At 42.9% G+C, this 20,475-nt stretch overlaps 1 protein-coding gene across 8 annotated transcripts in view; it reads left to right on the forward strand.

Moving 5' to 3' along the window:
• The window catches only part of sox5 (SRY-box transcription factor 5), a 158,347-nt gene that overhangs the window by 98,412 nt on the left and 39,460 nt on the right, over window positions 1-20,475 (forward strand). For all 8 annotated transcript variants that reach the window (XM_018747382.2, XM_018747383.2, XM_018747384.2 and 5 more), the window contains one exon: window positions 19,583-19,669. In XM_018747382.2, the coding sequence (XP_018602898.1) occupies window positions 19,583-19,669 (87 nt within the window). The remainder of the gene's footprint in view (window positions 1-19,582; window positions 19,670-20,475) is intronic.

A 20,475-nucleotide genomic window follows, 5' to 3' on the forward strand; every position in this document is an offset into this window, starting at 1 on the left:
GTCGTGTGCAGCTTTGAATGGAAATTCAAACACGAGGGTATCGCCTATAGAGTTTTCTTGCATATGCTCAATGGAAAAGGATATTACGGATCCGTGTTCTTCTTTTCCAAGAAAGTAAATAAGTTTGCATGAATAATGTTCCCTCTTTATGGTTTACGGTTCTCTTAATTTTACATTTATTTCTTTAGCAGATGCTTTTTCTCCAAAGTGATTTCCAGTAAACACTATGTAGTGTTATCAGCCTATACCTCATGCACCCAAGGTGACTTACACTGCTAATTACACTACTTTCAATGAGTTACTCACCCATACATCAATGAAGCATGCTTTCTCCCTGTCTCTCTTTCTTACACACTCTATGGGTGATTTTAGAGTCACCAATCTGTTTGAAAGGCATGCCTTTTGAACTGTGGGAAGGGAAGTAAAATTAGTTTTGTTGCAAGTACTGCTCCAAACATTGTGAAATTGATGTCAGCAAAGTTGACATTAGGAGTTGCTTGCCATGCTGAAGCAAATGGGGGGAAAGGTTTATGTTTTATCATCGATGAGATTAACTTTAGAAGCTCTCATTCATAAAGATCCCTGAGTAAGGCTATGGGTGCTATTCCTCAAACTGAGACTGAGGCCAGCCCCATGGAACTGGCTTTCTGTCAGTCAGTTTCTATCAAAATACCTGAGACAGGGCCACCAAAAACAGGCGCACTGTTTGCTGGTGGTTTGAATGTAAGCTTAAACAAAGCAGAACCCGGGTAGTAGGGCATGTATTGAGGGCTTGTGTTGCAGGGCATGTATTGAACCTGTTCCATGAAAAAATTTCTTTCTTCCTTTACCACCCTTTATTTTTCCTACACACTGGCTATTAGCGGTGAAGGGCAGGTTGCGATGAAAAATTAGTGTAGGCCTTAATCACTTCAAACAGAGCTATGTTATTGTTTCTTCTCGTACGCACAACTTTCCTGAACCCTGGGATTCAAGTAGACTTGCAAGTGAAGATGCAGTCACTGTGCTTACAACAAACTTCCACAGTTTAGTTTGCAGATGAACAAGCCAATGAAGATACTGGGTCACTGCAACAAGTGGGGTTCCCCTTGTGTACACCCAGTGCAGGCTATTGAAGCACGGCCAGATTCCAGGCAGGACCCACGCGCTGATCCAGTAATAAATTACAGCTGCTCCTGTCCCCAGTTGACTGTAATTGTTCATCTGCTACTTCTTTCCAAACGCTTACTGCTTACCCCACGTTTCCTGTGGGGGCCATTCATCTTGCATCTCCCACCAGCACTATCCTCCTACTACCTGTTGTTCCTGCAGAAGTCATAGACCCCTTTTTTTTTTCCTCTTATTTGCTTTTTTTATTTTGCCACTCATGTGCTTCACCCCTTGCTTTTCTCTTAATCTGCTGTTCATCTCTGTGCTGTACAACGTTTGTGTGTTTTTGTTTGTGTGAGCGAGAGCTACAGCTGCGTCCAGGTGAGCTGGAGATCAGGTGGAAATGGGTGGGTCTGAAGTGGTCCTTACTTCGGAGTGTGTGTACGTGTTATTGTTGATAATGAGAAAGATGCACGTACAGTGCAAGAAGCAATGTGCGGGAGTGTCTTTCAGGTCCTCTCCACCACCTGAGCTTTGGCTCTGACTCCATGAAGCCTTGTCTCACATTTGGCACCGTGATGCTCCATGGGCTTAGTCACCTATCGGATCTGTAAGGCTTTGTGTAGATTTAACTCACGCTTGGCACCCAAGTGAGCCACAGGCTTAGCCTCATGGACTTAACCCATAACCGGGTTCCGTAAGGCTATGTAGATTATACCCATACTGGGCGATGTGAGCTATGTAGGCCACAGATGTTTGGGTGGATGTGCTGAGCTTGATTCATGGAGAGCATCAACCCCAGACAGGAGGCTCTGGGTGGCTTCGTCAGCTGGTTCTGTAGTTGTGGGACTGCACCTCAGAACAAAAGTAAGGTTCATAGCCCAGCTTCGAGATGTGATTTATTTGGTCAGAACCATGTAGATAATAACTTTGTACTCTGCACTACTGGTTCCTATTCCATGACAACAACATAGTGTGCAATTTATTTCTGTACCTGTAACTGATGGTGAGACATTAGTCTCACAATGAGACATTTAATTGGTTAATTGGATTTTAGTCCCCCGCAGCATGTCCCAGTTCCAGTGTGACAGCCATCATATAGAACTGAGATTCTGCTTTTACACAGGGCAACTTTTTTAGACCAAGAGTCACAATCATGTATGTGAATTAATTTGAGGATCTTAGATGTGAAACAATGGCAGGAAATGATATACTGAATCCTAAATGTTTAGAAAAATTTTTATTGCAGCAGTATTAGTTACAATAAGTGCTTTAACAAGACATACAATATTAACCTCAACATCTCATTTATGTGATATATAAATATAGGATACTTTTTATATTTTAGAGAAATTGTTGAACTTTTCCTTTAAGTTGGACACACACTGAAAATCAACAAACACTAACAATAATAATAGTATCTTCAATCTATCATCATCTTCAATATTTGAAGTTTTTGTTTTTAAAGTGTTATCAATGCCAGTGGCCTACTCGTCAACACAAGCATCTGTTGCAATGAGCTTATTTTAATAAACTTTTTTTTTCTGAGGACATATTATCTCAGCAACTTGCTCAAAACATTCTTTCACAAATCTGCCATTCAATAAAGGTTTTGATTTTGTGGTGATAATTTCAACAGCTGTGCAGTTCCCTTTGACCAATGATTCCTATATTGCTGTACCTTAAGTTTACTTTTTAGTTTAAATACCTTATTCATTCTTCATTAACCTTGGAATTTGCCAAATGTAGATGCCTCTTTCATGTATTAATGTTTTTAATGGGTTTATTCCTTAACAACAGAAACCACTTTATTGCATATTACACAAACTGGCTTGTTCATCATTTCAGTAAAGAAGTGCAGTTTTGTCTGCCTCATTTGATATGCCCTGCATTAAAACTTTTACCTTATTTCTTGATTCAGAAACCATGGTCAGTACTCAGACTCAAAATATGTGCTTCAAAAATGAATTACATATAATATTATAATCAAAGAGTAACTCATTCACTGTTAAAGAGTTGACAGTGATAAAACAATAACACAAAAATTAACTGCACAAAACACAACTACAATGCTTGGATGCGAAGGATGTAAAAGCTGCAAATGAACATAGTGTCCAGAATCTACCAGCAGGTCCACTGTTTGCTGTTGTGTCTAACTGTAACTGTATTATCATATGATTCAATAAAATATATATTCTATTAATACAATGTAATTATATAATTGTAATTATTAATACGTTTGGTGTGAGTGGTGGTGCAGCAGGTAGCGCTGCCACCTCACAGTGCCTGGCTCCAGACCTCTGAGACTCTGACAAGAACAAGTGGTTAACAGAGTGAGTGAGTAATATGTACTGTGCTTATCATCAATACAATAAATGTTATGTATTTCTAATGTGCAAATGTGTTTGCAGGCTACATTATGTGAAATGGCAGGTTGCATAAGGCCTGTGGGGTGTGCCTTGAACACCCCTGACACAGAGCATCAGGCTCCATTCAATGACTAGGTGTTTAGACCTACAGCTTTAAAGAAAAACGTATAATGAAATGCTGTTGAGTTTACTGTACCACAGTAAATGGCCTGTACCACAGTAAATGACTTTCAGACTGAACTTGCCTGAGCTGAGACCAGGACTGACCCTTATGGGGCACTGGGCTCTGAGCTAAGTCAGCAGGCCCTGTGCTATTCAGGCATTGGGGTTAGTGGTAGCAGGATGTGAGGCCCGCAGCGGGGGTCATACAAGCAGGGGGGCTTCTGTGGCTTTGAAGAGGGCCGCTAATGGACTGCCTCACAGATAACACACAGGGACCTTTTGATCAGCAAAGAAACCAGCCCCTCAGAGGAGGAGGAGAAGCGGGAAGAAGAGGCCCCTCTAACTGTCCACACGTGTGTGGGAGCCTTGGGGCTGGGGGGGCAGTGGAATGAGGAAATGTGGGGTTGTCGGGGGGGTCAGGAAAAATGGATCCCGTAATGCTGGTGCCTCACGGCAGAGTAAAAGCTAGGCCAAGCTCTGCCATCAGTTACACTCTGTGCACTGCGATGCGCATCTTACGCCAGTTGATTTACCTGTGATCACGGACACAGTGGGATTCATAGGGTGGCCTCCATGCACACCCCTTGTTCTGGGGGGAATGTGGTGTGGCAGAGCAGTTGTTGTTCCAGTAGTTCCTGAAGTCTGCTCTGTCCACCCTCGCCCCACCCTCGCCCCAGACAGACCATTTGAAACCACCGTGAGCCGGTCCTTCCGAGCGACTGATTCACAGTCTGAGCGTGGGAGAGAAGGAGTCTGCATATGTGATTTCCACCATTTGGCGGTAATTAGTTTTGTTGTATAAATTAACATTAAGTGCTGCAGGTTTTTTGCCTTTTTTGCAAGCATTGTTTGTAATTATCTCCCTCTGTCTGTAACTATAAAACTGAAAAAAGAAATAAAATGTTAGTTTGACCCCAGAGATCAAAACGAAATGCAGTTTGCAAATGTTAAAAGGAAGCACTTTCCCGGCACGTTGGGGACACGGCGAGTCTTAGAGCTCATAGTGAGCGGGTGAGATGTGCTCAGACACCAAGAAGATGGACCTCACCATCTGACTGAGGGATCGAGGATTTCGTAGGGCTGCCCATTGTGGCAGAGCTCTATGTGCATCTTTGAGCACTGGGAGGTGTCAGTCCTCTCAATCTTTAGGCCACAGGGACGTGACAGAGAACTTGGCAGAACCGTATGATCACTCACAAAACACAAGGAACTGCTCACTAATGATTTTTTAAAAAAATCTCACCATCCCAGCATTAGTGTCTTATCTTGGGAATCTCACTTTGCACTTTTCTGACCTTAACATAGCTGCCACAGAACGAGAAGTCATACTCTGCATTCACCAATTACATTCCGTGAGGAGGGAGAGAAGTTGAATGTTTGGTACGTTACATAAATGAGGTCCTTATTTCCCATGTGGAAAGAGAATCCGCTAAAGTCATGGGAATAGCCCCTGGGCCCATTGTGAGTCAGCCATTGTTCGAAAGACATATTCCAGTCACTTTTGTTGAATTGTTTTATCTGGTTTTCAGATTTCATTCTTCCAAGGCCCCGCAAAGAACAATCAGTGGAGATGAAAGCGTTTTGTTTCCTCCTCTCTTCCTCTATCTGTCTCTCTCCCTGCGCTGACAAGCAATATGAGGAGTTAAACAACGCAGCAGGGATGGCCAAAGTGGTGAGCGCATAAAGGGCTTAATAAAAAAAATGTCCTGTTGTCTTCAGCTCTAAGTGTGCACATGGATGAGAGAAACAGCCCTGGGGCATTGTGCACTGCGTGTGTGTAAAGTTTTCTCTTTTATTGACCTCCTGGGGAGGTATTTAGAGTCTGACAAAAGCCTGAGGTCCATGAATTAGACCACTTTTCCATGGATGTACGGCGGAGGTTGGTGAATCACCCTATCGGGTGCTTCTACAGTGGATTCAGGCTCTACATTTTGCACGTTAAGGCATTGTCTTGCTCTGTTTTTTTTTTTTTTTTGAAAAAACAAGATCCATTTAAAACGAGGCTGTAGAACTTTACTGTTCAACTTCGGAATATGCAAATGAGCCTGTTGAATAAGGGCCACCAATGTTAAATTTATGGCGATTAGAACTGAGCGTTATTTGTCCCTTTTATGGACTGACATCTATGCAGTATTTCTTTTTACCGGAAAAAGAATTGGTTTTCTGGACACATACACACACACAATAACAAAAATACATATTTCTGGAGAATTTGACCTGTTCGCCCTGCGATTATATAAAAAATGGTTTTAGACATTTTAAATGCAGAATAATCCATATGCTAATTTTAAGAATCCACCCCTATCAATTAACACAGAAATGTTATTTTGTCTGTATACAGGCATTTTGAAGTTGATGCTAAGTAATGGAATGTGTTATCTCATGAATATGTATCGATCATTTTAAACCTTTTGTGCTGTGAATATAAAGATACAATTCATCACTGTATTTCTGCCTTTTAATTTCAGCATTAGTTCAGCACTGACAAAGTACATTTTCACTCCACTTTCACTCTGGGCTCAACTTCCTTTTGGATGCCATTTGACAAGCAGAACTGATGTGTATTTATAACATGTAGAAGTAAGGCTTTCACTGGCTCATAGACTTGTGAACAGATTTTATCAGATGTCCGGCTTATCACCAGAAACGCCCGCATATAGCACATGTTGGCGCTCGCTCACTCACTCACTCGCTCAGGCAGGCAGGCAGGCAGACGCACACGGACAAGTACTTCGCTCCATGAACTCCACCTGTTGCCTTGAACACTCTTACATTTTCCTGCCACTGGAGACAATTTCTTGCATACACGCACACGCTGCAAACTGACAACTGTCAAACCTCAATAGCTAAGTGCTCTTGTTGGGGCATTCTGTGCTGTGTTCATAATTAGGTGAGTAGCACTGAACCGCACTGTACTATTTGCATCGACAAGGGCCGAGAGAGAAAGAGACAGGAAGAAAAGCCCAGTTGCACTGATTTATGTCCAGTGTGGATAAAAGTGTGTTTAGTTGGTGTATTTCATTCTAACAGAGGGTCTAAGTTCAGCCTTTTCACTGGTGTTAGGATGAACTGGTCTTGGACTCCCCTGCCTCAGTACAAACTCCAGACTGGCACATGTGATCTTGTGAAAATATGGATTTGTATCTTTTTTATTTGCTTGTTTGTTTGTGTGTATTTGTGTCTGATTCTGTGAACACATTTATTTATGTATATTTGTGTTTAGTTTTGTGATTGTGTGTGATAATTTTCACACTTGTGTATTGCTGTGTGTTTGCTTGTGCATTTCTTTTTATATTTCTCTGTATGCATCTATGGTTGACAACACTTCCCAAAGAAGGACACAAGGGAGAGTTCCGTTTTAATTAGAAATGAAGCAGCTGGTAGCGTCGTGGTTAAAGCTTAGTTTCCTTTAGACCCAAGGGTCACAGGTTTGAATCCCACCTCCAGTTGTAGTACTCTTGAGTAAGGTACATACCCTAAATTGCTCCAGTAAAATTGGCCAGCTGTGTAAATGAGTTAATTTCAAGTGGCTTATAAGAGTAAGTTGCTTTGGAGGAAATTAGCTAAATGAATGAATGTAAACAGCAGAAGGATGATACCACTGAATCTAGGAAAGGAAGGGTTAATATAACATTACCAACAGGTCTTGGTGTGAGCAGTGAAGCCTCACAAAGTATAACGGACACGATGATGACGCCATGACAGATATCCTCTCTGTGGGGGGTGGGGGACTGTTGACTCGCATCAGCAATTTATTACTGAATTATCCCTCCTGGACACTAAGTGAGTGCATAAAGAATTATCTAGTCTTTAAAATAGCTTAGTCGGCAAAGTGCAAAGTAGCATTGCTTAAGTTTGATACGTGAATTTTGAGCCACTTAGTAAATGTATTTTATAGTTAATTATATAAACATATAAAGGCAATTGTGTTAACACTTATGAGTCAGATATTTAAATGTAACTCACTGTTTCTATAAAAATAAGTTAAAGGCAAAGGTGTTCCATACCAATTCCATACACATTGGCCGCAGCTAAATAGTGACCTTAGTCTTTGCTATTTCCTTTCTTAAAACACTCATTACTTTATTGTGAATCATATCGTTTTGTGAATAAAAAGGAAAATTGACATGCGAACAGTTTGTACCAGACAAAAATTATTTGATTGAATCAGACCCATTCTTCCAACCTTTTGTCACTCTGAGTATCAAAGAATTGAAGAATTAACTTTTTTGCTGTGACTTTATATTTTGCATATTTAAAAAGAGAAATGCAGTATATTTTTCATGTGCTGAAAAAATGAATATATAAAATCACTGAAATATTTAAAGTGTTTCTCTGGTGTTTTTCATTATAGTGTTGCATGAATTATATCTGGACTTTGTGCAAGAATGGTTCATTTTATGTGAGAGGTAAAAACAGGATTTTGGTTAATAAGAAGGAGAGGTGCTCTTGCTTGTTGTGCTACCTCTGTGCATGGTGGGTTTGGCTGTGGTTGAGGAACGTGCCTCTGAAATGCAGCAACCTCCCTTTGTGGAGACGCTGGGTCGTGGCTCCAGGTCCGGGGAACAAGAGCTCCTTATTTGAGCCAGATGTTGTGAGACAGGCTTGGTAGCTCTGGGACTAACCTCCGCCCACGCGCACGCGCACGCACATGCACATGCGCGCGCGCGCACACACTCGTACAATATGCAAGCACAAGCATATTTGTGTACATATACACACAGAAATGCATTAGCACACAACCACATGCACACATGTGAATAAAGACACACTCATAGCCACCCACAAATGCACATGCCCGCACCCACATTCAGAGTCGCTTCAGAGAGGTCGTGCTGCTGGCAGGAGGCTGCTTGGACCCGCCTCCTCCTGGCATAGCGCCGTTCTGTGGCTGGCCCTACCTTAGCCCTGGGGCCCCAGAGGAGCCCAAACAGGTGTTCTCCACTTTTGATTTCAGCGCATTTAAATTAATCCTGTCAGCTCAGCTGTTAAAACAACTGTCACCTCCAGCTGCTCGTCATTTTGGGCCTGAATCTTTCACAGCCTGGCGCTTCCCGAGTCCCAGTGAGTCGCCTGCTTTCCTCTAACTCCCCTGTCCGCTCTTTGCCTGTCGGCGTGAGGTCAGAGTCCTCGCAGCATCAGACAAGACCTGATTTTACCACCTATCATTAAAAAGATGTCCATTTTAGAGCGTAATTGATGTTTTTTTCCGCCTTGCTTTGTTTTTTCCTTTAGCTCTATTTTTTAAATGGGATAATTTAAATGCATATTCATGTAGGCAAAGTGGATGTGCCTGCAATTGTGGCATCTTGTGTAAATGTGTGCGTTACTAATCCTGTTAGGTGTGCAGAATGCTGTCGGTTTGGGTGGGGAGGTCTGAAAAAGGTTCTGTGTCGGGCTACAAGGGTACATGTTCTTGTTTTCCAGCTGGTCCACAGCAGAATTCACTGTAGTCACAAAAGATTGTTGATGGTCATATATGGTGATGAATAAACCTCCTAAATGCTATGTTTGTGGTAGTTGTTTACATGAAAAGGAGTCTTATCTCTCAGACCGTGTGAGACTCGCATTCCAATTTAATTCTTTAACGTTGTTAAGCCTGCGTCATACAGCTCATTACAGTGCACATGAAGTAAACCAATTAAGAAAATTAAGAAATATGGGAAGAGTCGCTGTTGTGAAAATGGAAAAAACGATACCCGTGCTTTCTTGCTCGCACAGATGTGGGGAGAAGGAAAAATGCAATAGACCCCAACAATGTCCCTGCTATTCACCGTGAGCAGTGTCATGAACCAATCAGAGCTTCTGTTCAAGCATGTGCCCTGTTTTTTCCCCCCTTTTTGCTCCTTATTTCATGGAAGAGAAGAAGCCCATTTTGAGACACAGACATACGTGCAGTGAGAGACCCAGTGGCTGCACCCTGCGGGACACACCGATCTGGGAAATTCCTCCACCATTTAAGTGCTGTTAACAATTGTGTAATGGCTATCACGTGGTCAGCAGTGCCTCAGAGGAACAGAGGGGCGACAATGAGGACTATTCTTAAGGAGATGGAGAACATTCTAAAAGCTCACTGCCCGCAGCCAAATATGTATGTACCCAACTCACCAAGGGCGTCTCACTAGGTGTGTGTATGTTTGACTGTGGTTTCTTGAGTCTTGATTGTACTTTGGTGCATTTTTTTGCTTGTACATGTAAGTTTAAATGTCCTTGGGTCTTGGTTTGCGCATCTTTCTATGTGAATATCAATGTACATGTGTTTGGGTGCAGACCTATAAAGGTGTGTGTGTCTTAGGCATGACTAGGCGCATGTGTGAGTGCTTGTGAGTGAGTGTGTCTGTGTGGGTAGGTGTGCGTGTGGGTGTTTGTGTGTGTCGCAGTCAGCCAGCTGTCACCCAGGATCAGACACTAGGAGCTTGCAGTCCATGAATACCAACAATCATCGTGACAAGCAGGACTCATCTGTCAATCTGGCCACGCATGCATACAACATTCTATTGATATTAAGGCTAATAACAATAATCATAGTCTCCCAGACATACAATTCAAGGTGGAGGTTAAAACGCTGCTTCTCAGAAAGCTGCACACAGAGGCACAGTATATGCTTTTGATTTGCCTCTTTATTATCAAGCGGCTGCCAGTTGTCAGGGTGAGGCCTACACAGAGACTGACAGGTTCTAACTGCACACCTTCTCCATGCACATGTGTGTGTGAGAGAGAGAAACATTCCATCGTTCTTTCTTTTATGATTGGGTATGTTTATATGTACATCTCTCTGTATGTGAGTACTTTCTCTGTGTGTGTGTGTGTGTGTGTGTGTCAGTGTGAACAGTGACTTCGCTGTGTGACAGAGGAGCCGTGGCGTTGTCACGTTGTCACCTCTAAGTGATGCAATAAGAGTGAACTAGTATGCAGCAGTGATGGTCAGCCTGGGGACAGAACTGTCTGGTCTGGGGGACAGGGAGCGGAGGGGCTGCAGCTACTAGACAGATTGGAAGTGTCACTTTCCATTACAGGGCAGCACACGGATGCACAAGTGCATCTTGGCCTACTTTACTGGATGCTTTTGACAACACAAATTTGCACGTTCAAGAGAAGTGCAGTTCACAGCTTTTAACCCTGTCCTGGTCTGCCTTCTGGGAGGTACGTGTAACCTGGAAGGAAGTATAGGGTTATAAACGAGATGTTTGTATAAGAAGCCTCAGTCCCTTGTCATAGATCAATGTGGTTTGTTAAGGACCAAAAAGCAATATCTCTAAATCTGTTACAGTTTCATTAGATGTGTGTGATCAGATCTGTTCTTTTGGCAGGGAGGACCTTTAAATATGAGGATTCAAAATAATTCTTTCACACTGATACCAGACAGGTGATGTTTGAGAGGTACATCACTGGTGTCAGCAAGTGGTCGTTGAGTGAGGACCCTTACACAAGTCCAATTTTGCGTATGACTGGTTGTCTTACTCTCGGGCCATGAGTGACAGCTGCCAGTGGCCACTTACACACCATGATAGCTGTGAGCGGAGGGGAGAAGGTGTAATAATCTCTGGGCCAATGTGATCACATAACACAAAATGTCTTTGTTACAATAGAAATCCTGTAACTGTCACATTGAGACCTTTTGAATACAGGACAGCAAGGTTTGCAGTCTTTCACTGTCCTGTGAGGTTTAAATTTTTTAAGTTTTTTTTTTTTTTTTTTTTTTTTTCTTCCCCTGTCAGTGTCAAGCCCTCTGAGCAGTTTTATCTTTCTGCCAGTGAAATTTTGGCAGGGATTGGTTTCTGCCAATGTAATTTTGGCTGGGATTTTGGTTCAAATAAAATTGGACATAAGCACCCACAACACCATCTGTTACCAAAAAGAAAGGAATTTAAAAACTGGAAGGGCATAATTATGTTTTAGATAAATGGATTCTCAATATATTATGCCAGAGCCTCTCATTATTGAATGCTCAGTCAAGGTGTCCGCTAACAGTCTTGCAGTTTTTCTTTTTAGGATTGTGTGACATAAACTGGCAAAAAATATATTGCTGTTATTTTAAAACAAAGATATCAGGAATAGCTTTATTGTTACTAAGCATTTTTTTTTTCTTTTTAAATTTGTTGTATTTGCAGAGATGATCATTGTGACCCTTGAACCTTTAAATGCGTTATGGTTGAATCTCTGCTTCTCGGTAAGTGGAAGTTCAAAGGGAATGGCTTCAAGGCAGGGAGAATCTAGTAACATAAGACCCCAAAGAGACACCTTTGGAAGATGGAACCTGTGCTTCTCTCAACTGGGATTCCTTTCCCTTGTGTTCACAGTGAGGTCACAATTTGGGATTTCCTGGCTGAAAAGCCTTTGGTTGCGTACCAGTGGTTGCCTGCACGGGTGCACTCAGGCAGAGTGGCTCGCAGGCTGCAGGTTATTAATAACTAAATTTGGTTCATCTCATCGTCTGAACCAAACCACAGAAGACAAGGTCCGCTTGCCCGTTTGTGGAAGGACCTCTCCTGGCTCCTCCGCTTCCATGGGGCCCAGAGCGGAGGACTTTTCCACCAAACGTTGGCAAGCGCAGACTCTCCAAACACACTTTATTGGCAGTTGTGGTGTTCAGTTCTCTGGTGAATACGTAATGTTGTTATTGAAGAGAAGCTTTGATTTAAATTTTGGTGCCGATGTCTTTATGTTGTTTCCAGTAATATTTCTGGAAACTTGGGACTTCCTGTTAGAAGCCTTTGCAGTAACTAGTTCTAGAAAGAACCAAAAAGGCATATTACAGCTACTCAGATAATTACACAGGCTATCGTGTGTTTTTCAGAATAATTTTGTGTTCATCTGCATCAGACAAATATTTTCAGTTTGAAGAGACAATATTTTTGTTGGAAAGAATAGATAAGAAAATCATTTGTCTTTAATGCATTGTTTTGTTAATAAATCTGACATCTGAAGCGAACTCTATAAAAGAACAATGAGACAGAAATTCATGGATTAATTACAGAAATTGCAGTAACTGAGCAATTTATTTTCCCATGAAAGCTATGTCAAAATAAATCTTTTTCTTTTCAAACCAATTTGTGAGAGAGCACAAAAAACATCTAAAATTAATCAGCGTGCAACAGTTTCCAATTTTCTCACTGAAGTGTGAGTGATCTCCAGTAACTTCCTCGATATGGAGAAGGGGACAGGCTGCCAATACAGACATAGTTCTTGGCCTGTCCAGCAGGATGGAGATGTTGGTGAACGAGGCACAGTTGATATGGACAAATCTTGAAGTACAGTTTTGTCACAGTGCAGGGGCACGACGCCATATCTAGGCAAAGATAAAAGGCACCATGAATACTGTACTATTATGGCAGTTTGCAAACCTTAGATAAACTCTGACGGTGCCGCTATAATTGCTTATTGAATTGCGGACTTGCTCTCCGCGCTGGGCCAGGAACTGCACACCACACTGCCAAGGAGAGTCAATGTGGAGCCTGTTCAGGCCTGGCCAGGCCGGAGCCAGGGTCTTTCCTGTGGGCCCTTTCCACCCTGTCTAGGACTGGCCTGGTGACAGAGGCCCTTTTGTTGTACAGAAGGGGTCTGGTTTGTCCCCTCCCTCTCTCTCACCCTCCCTCTTTCTCTCATCTCGCTTTTTCCCCTCGGGTTTTTTTTTTTCCCCTCTCTTTTTTAACGAAACATCTCCCAGCTTCACAAATATGAGATAATAGGAAAAATGGAGCTGGTTGTTTTCAGTGATTCAGGGTTAACGTCTGAGCGAAAAATAGAACAGCGAGAGAGATTACATTGTTTGTGAAGTTGGAACAAATCGCAGAAATGCTGTTTTGAAATGGTGCCTTTCCCCCTAACAGTGATGAAATAAGACCAACGACTGTGGAGTCCATTATGGCTCTGCTTGTCACAGTTTCCTGTGTCTGACACTTAGGCTGAGTCTGTCAGGACCTTTTTGCTTGACTGCATAGTGTCCACCTCCAAGGACTGATGCTTAAGCACTACTCTGTCGTCATATTTTCTTTGTGTAACTCTGTTTTGAACAAGGGCCAGCAGGTAGTGTAGTCATTAGAGCTGCTGTCTTGCAGTCACAGAACCCAGGTTTGAATCCAAAGTTTTGCTGTGGTGCCTGTGATGATGGTTCTTACCCTCAACTGCTCCAGTTAAATGCAAAAAATGGCCCTCTGTATAAATGGTAAATCACTGTAAGTAGTTTAACACTGAAAGTTGCTTTGGAGAAAAAAGATTTTGGACACAATATATTTAAGCCAGAAGACTGTGTCGTGTGGGGGGTGCGGTGGTGCAGTGGGTTGGACCACATTCCTGCTCTCCGGTGGGTCTGGGGCTCGAGTCCCGCTTGGGGTACCTTGCGACGGACTGGCGTCCCGTCCTGGGTGTCTCCCCTCCCCCTCTGGCCTTACGCCCTGTGTTACCGGGTTGGCTCCGGTTCCCCGCGACCCCGTATGGGACGAGTGGTTCTGAAAATGTGTGTGTGTGTGACTGTGTCGTGTATGGGGGGGCGTCATTCCTCCTTGGTGGGCCAAAAGCTACAGGTTTGGTTGTTGTCATGCTGACAGTTTGTTTTTTGGGGTTTCAGGAACTACACAGACCATCATTATCAGCGCTTTCCAAGTGCTATTAATATGCGAACTGTGACATCTAAAGACATGAATAAACCATGCGGGTTCCTGGTAAATGTGACTCAGTTGTTTGGCCTCTTATTGTACATGTAAGATGCTTTGTGTTACAATGTCTAAGAGGGATATTAGTACAGTGTTCCTACCAAATATGTTCAGCCCCACCCTCAGCCTTCGCACCTGCACTCAGACTATCAGACAAGTGCTGCTCCCACTGTTGCTCCTCAGTTATACACACAGGTCTCCATTCTCTGGCAGAGTGTAGCTTAAGAGAGCAGTTTGTCTTTAACAGAACATTGCCTGCGCTCTGGCCGTACTCTCAAACTAGCCTGGCTCAAAGTTAGCATTTTTCAGATATAATTTAAAATTAGGCAAAAAATCTTGATTGTGAACTTCTGATTGTAGTGCACCTGTACTCTTTAACATGTTTACTGTCCTGGTTTGTGGCTGTGAATACTGCTTACCACTAGAACACCAGTCCACTACATTTCCACTATTACCAATACACAGCCACTACTCGACTACATGACCACAACTACTGATAAAATTATTACAACCGCTGCTGAACTACTGAAGCCTCTGCTGCTAAAATGATGATGACGATGATTATAGCCATAATGGAGGTACCGTAGCTTCTAATGGTGTTGATATGTGTAGTACTAATTTTGTCGGAGAGGCAAACAGCTCCAGAGTGGGCTTGTGCTCAGTGGCAGTACAGGGGAGCATGGATACATGGCAAAGTGGGAGAGAGGTTATCGTTGTGAAAGCAGAGCTAAAGCAGATATGTGTGATGCCATCTGCTGGCTGGGGGAGTTCTCAGGAGAGGGAATTTGGATGCCGTCACCATTCTCTACCTACACCCTCAGGAGTCTAGACCCAGTTGATACACACATCTTTCAATAACAGTAGGCAGTGAAGCAGGACTTTTAGCATGATTTACGTGAGCGGCACAAATGTAAATGTTCTATTGCTGTGGAAACCGAACAGAGATCCGGCTCACAAAAAATGCTAGCAGCTGAATCTTGAGAGATTTATTGTCGATTAATGTTTTATAATGTTTTATGTATCCAGCAGTTTTCTCCAATATGATGAAAAACACAGATGAAGGAAATTAGCCGAGTGGATTCATTTGTTCTATTGTGCAATGTGTTTTCTGTCTGCCTTGACAATTATAGCAATGCCAGTGTTTTGTCTTGCCAATAAAGTCAGCACTGAATTAATAAAACAGCATCTAGAGCATTTTACCTTAGTTAGTGCACAGGTTTTAAAAAAAGCTATGTGTTTATATATTATTTAGAATGTTTTCGGGTCACTTATAAAATCAATTTGGTTACTTACATTTGGGATACTGAATTATGATTATGTGTATCATCTTTTGATTATACAGATTCAGATTGGTCTTTGAAAATTTAAAAAGTTTGGTGCTTCGCAGGCATGAGATCATGTTAATTGTGAAGATCAATTGATTTTCTGTTCCAAACCCACCAATGTGGTGCACCAGGCTTCATAAGCAGTTGTGTCCTTGAGTTATCTCTGCAGTGTGGATGTATTTAGAATGACCCAATGTGGGAAAGCAGTAATCAGCACATATGAACGAGTCTGGCCAAGCATTCATCACATCGATCAAAGCAGCAGGAAGGGAGTCCCCCTCCATTGTTGGCATGGTGCCCACAACAGGCATCTGCGTCCCATCCTCTGACGCCATTTACCCCAGAGAGGCCTGGCCCTTGCGAAGCTCTGCCATCTCCATCCACTGCTGTACAGGAGGATTTCACCACACCCACCACCTATCATCTTACCCCGTAGGAAGAAAGGACCTCACGATGTCTTACATTATCAATAAGCCCCTCACACACTCCCAGTTGAGAATGGGTGTCACACTTGCATCTTGCAGTGTGCGCAGCTGGGATTGTTCCAAAAAGGGCCCATTCCTGAATGATGCCATTGTTTTCTCTAGTCACTGTCCCTTCTGATTCAAACTCCTGTTTGGTCATGCCAATAAAGCAACTTTTCAACTGATTGGAATTGAATTGAATCAATTATATTGATATATATCTGTATAAGTGATGATGTCTTGAGTAGAATTTATTCAGATGGACACAGTTCAAGAAGAGTAAAGGTGACAGAGAGAGCTGAAGCAATGTGATTTTTTTTTTTTTCTTTTTATTTCTCTTTTGTTGCGGCCAGGCTGACACGTGACTGTCCGTCTGCTGTCAAGTCTGTCTGTCATACTACTGTTTACTCCATCTTCAGTCACCTTTACTCTCAGCAAAAATTTCCCAGGTTCAAATGGACTAAGCTTTCATTATCCTTGAACCATGGTGTTGCCCCTCCATCTTTATTAATAGTTCAAATGGGCCGGCTGTCGCTAGGGACAATAGCAGCGATGTTAATAAATAAATATAATAACTGTTACTACTGTGGCACTGAGAGAGCCCAGGAGAACGGCACTATGCTGCCATTTGTTGTTCCCTTTCACTTGTCAAAGCTCTTTGGCTTAAAAGCCTCTGTCATTGTTGCAGGCGGGGGGCATGGGGGGGTGCAGCACTGAGGGCTAATAGCACCTGTTGGGGTGATAGCGAGACAGCTGTCGAAAGAGAAAAACAGGAGCCGCTCTCCTTTCTAATACGGCAGCAAGAAATTCCTTTTTTTCCTTTTTTTGGTTTTAAGATGTCTTGAAAAGGAACGGCCTCCCTGTCATTCCCCCAGTAACTGAATCTTCGCGGTCATCCTTTGTCCTCCGCAGCGGTGTCTCTGCAGTTGGGGTATCAGGCTGGACCCCACTAAGAGCAGCTTTCTGGCCAGAGAAAGCAGGGGCTTTGCTTGCCTTCCTTGTGGCCCAGTACGGTTAGAGAGCAGACAGGAGTACTGTCCGATTGCCTGGAGATTTCAGGAGAGGCAGTCCACGGGAAGCTGTGCGTCAGGAAAAGAGCCTTTCGAGGTTCGTATGTCTTAGGACTGCATGCTGCTGTAGGGACCCAGGGCCAAGTTCTCCTTCAGCAGTGAAATTAGAACCCATGGAGGAGTGTCCTTTATCATGTTGTTCCTGTGAGAGATCCACTGAGAGCCACCTGGCTTTTTATCATTTCTGCTGCTGTTCCCACAGTTTTGTGCGTGTGTGTGTGTGTGTGTGTGTTGTGTGTGAGTGTGTGCATGTGTGGCTGTTCATGGGTATGTTTACCATGTCTCCACTTTTTTTTTGCCACAAACCTAAAGATTAAATTATCATCCCCTATAGCTAAATCTAAATTTAGCCATATGAACACATCCAATTTATCACCTTCTCCAATAAATACTTATTATACAGTATTTATTTTTGCTGTTTTGTGTTTTACATTTATATTTATTTATTTAGCAAACGCTTTTTTCCAACGCGACTTCCATTGAACGAATATAGTGTTATCAGCCGACATACCTTATTCACCAAGGTGACTTGCACTGCTAGATACACTACTTACAATGTGTGCTTTAATGTTTTTTAAACACAGTGGAAGCATTGAGTGTTGATAATGAGCCTCTAGTATAATCTTGTTTTTGTCCAACCTTAACTGTCAATAATGTCTTTTGACATGATCAGTAATCATAATAACGGCAGTAATAAGAACAGCATTTTCTTTCAATTATCCAATTTATTTGGGTAAATTTTCGGAACTTTTATATAATAATTAGTTTATTCGTTATAAAAGCAAAGATGATATATGACTGATCAACAAACAGAGCTTGTTGTCTACGTACTGTCCTCCCGTGGGCAGAGCTGCTACTGTGCCACCTGGTTGGCAGTTCTTTGTCAGACCTCCTATAACTGAGCCGCATCTGAGGGCACCTCTGTTATTTTTAAAGTTAAAGAATGGAAGGGCCCTCACCTTGGGGTCCCGTGGGGGACACTACGGATGCATTTAAAGTGCCCCGAAAGGTCTGTTTGGGGTCCTGCAGTCTGACGCACACAGGTACCCCTGTCACGGATGCCTGCTTAGCAGACAGCGCGTGGGGAAGGACTCCGTTTCAGGTTGTGCACTGTAAGGTCTTCTGTCACTGCTCATCATGTGAACCGCATGCAGTGGAAGGCATGCTCTCTCTGACAAGTTCATATAGACCATACACCATAAATGAACATAATGTGATAAATGGCACAAATTCATCTGAGGATTAACAATAAACTGTTAAATTTACAATTAAGGAAGTATACTGGAAGGGATTTAGTAGAGGAGTGTGGTTAGGGGGGGTCTGTTGTATTAATGTGCTGTCAGATTGTGGTAGGATGTATATCTGTTTTAGATTGGCTGCTGGGTTTTTGCAGAGCAGACTTTGAGAGAGCTTGTGTGTTTGTGTAACTGTCGGGGATTCTCCCGTATGCCGACGTGTGATACGGTGTGTGCCTCGTAGTGAGAGAGAGTGGGTTACATATGGTGCTTTAGAGGCCCTTTGAAGGCTTAAAACCCAACGATTAGAGACGATCATCAGGTCGTTAGTGTTTGTGAAATCCCCCATAATGTCTTCCACAGACAGTCCTGTACTCCATCCTCGCCCCACCGCAATTCCACCAGTGAGATTGGGCCCAGCCCAGCCTTGCCAGCGAGCATTCTGGAAATCGGCAAACGTGATACGCTAAGCCCTTTTTTATCCGTTAATACTTGATACTGTTGCCGTTAATGTGCTGCCACTCAATATGTAGCAAGTCTGTCTTGGAGACTGCTGGCGTCCGTGAGTAGGCTGACCAGAATTGCGAGACGGGAAAATGATTAAGACTTTCAAAACTCATGTCATCCCCCAAAAGGAATAAAAGGGGGGGTGGAAAAAATAATCCAAAAACAAACTTTTTTTTGCTTGTCATCAGCAGTTAAGCATCAGGTCATGGCTGTAATTCGAGGCTGTCAGAACGCCTCTGTTTGGGCCAATCCGGCTCCTTCTGCAGTAGAGCACTCCTCAGCATCCAAACAGATCGCAAAGTACAGATGGCTGTGCTCTGGCACTATCCGCACTCTGTTTTTATTAGGGGTTTTGTTGTAATTTTCCCTTCAGTTCTGTCGAGACGCTGTCCTTGGCAGGTTAGCAATTAGAGGGGGAGAGAAGAAAAAACAGGACCTTGCATGTATTAGAAAAACAAAGCGCTGGTTTTATAATGTGCCCATTGTCGTGGTGCATTAACGTCCGCTTTGTTTCATGGACCGAACGGCTAATGATTCTCTAACAGCAGGTGAGGAAACGCTTCTTCTTTAGCTCTTATCTGCCTGTTGATGAAGCCATTAGGGGGAAGAACACAGTGGGCTTTATTACAGCAAATGGACTTTAAATGAGCTTTATTGTGTCGTAGTCCATCCATTTTAATTCCTCTCTGTTCTCCCACCTCCCCCCCAGAACCCCCCAGCATTGAGAGGCTGCTTTCCAAGGACTGGAAGGACAAACTGCTGGCCATGGGATCTGGGAACTTTGGAGAAATTAAAGGTAATGTGGTTTGCTTTTTTAACACACAGTCCCCCACACCTCAGTTTTCTGTTTGATTAACTCGGAGATGTCAATCCATTGCCGTTTTCCTTCAGTCTGCTTTCTTGTGAAAGATTCAGAAGCACACACAGCTGCTTGTACCTTCGGTGCATGTGCGTGTGTTTGCTGAAGTGTGGATAGCTGTGATTTTACACTGACTGTACACATGAACTTTGTGTGTGTTTGTATACAAGTGCAGCCATCTTTGTGAGCAACCTCATGCTACACAAAGAAAGGTTTTGACCTTTAACCCCAGATGGTATCTCAGTTGGCAAATAAAAGAAAGTGGAAATAGGAAAGGCAGTAATTCTTGGGGCACAATTCCCGTGCTTCCAGAAAATTAATTTCCCTGCTTTATTATTTCATTGTCAAATAAAGCTTGCAGTTGAACATTTTATTCAATTATTTAACAGCACAGCCTTCGTGGGACATGAACCAGAAACCTGTTGGTTGGTGGTCCGTTATGTTGATTGTTGCTCTTTCGCAGTTAATTTGGACTTATTGAGGACCCTGAATTTTTTGGAGATAAAGGGGGCAGGTAGGGTGTGACTTACGGTAGGTGGAGACAGTGTCAGAGTTAGTGTGGGTGGAACTGTCTTTCTGTTGAAAGCACAGAAACGAAGTGGACAGCAGGTCAGTCACACTGGTCAGAGTCGCCGCAGAGCGGTTCTGCATGGGGATCCCTGTGTCAGATTTGCTCCCATGGAAACGAGTGAAATCAGGAAGGCTAATCAAACACAGAGTGCCCTTGGTTAGAATTTCCCCTC

The sequence above is a fragment of the Scleropages formosus genome, chromosome 2 (genome assembly GCF_900964775.1).
Source record: "Scleropages formosus chromosome 2, fSclFor1.1, whole genome shotgun sequence".
Lineage (NCBI taxonomy): Eukaryota > Metazoa > Chordata > Actinopteri > Osteoglossiformes > Osteoglossidae > Scleropages > Scleropages formosus.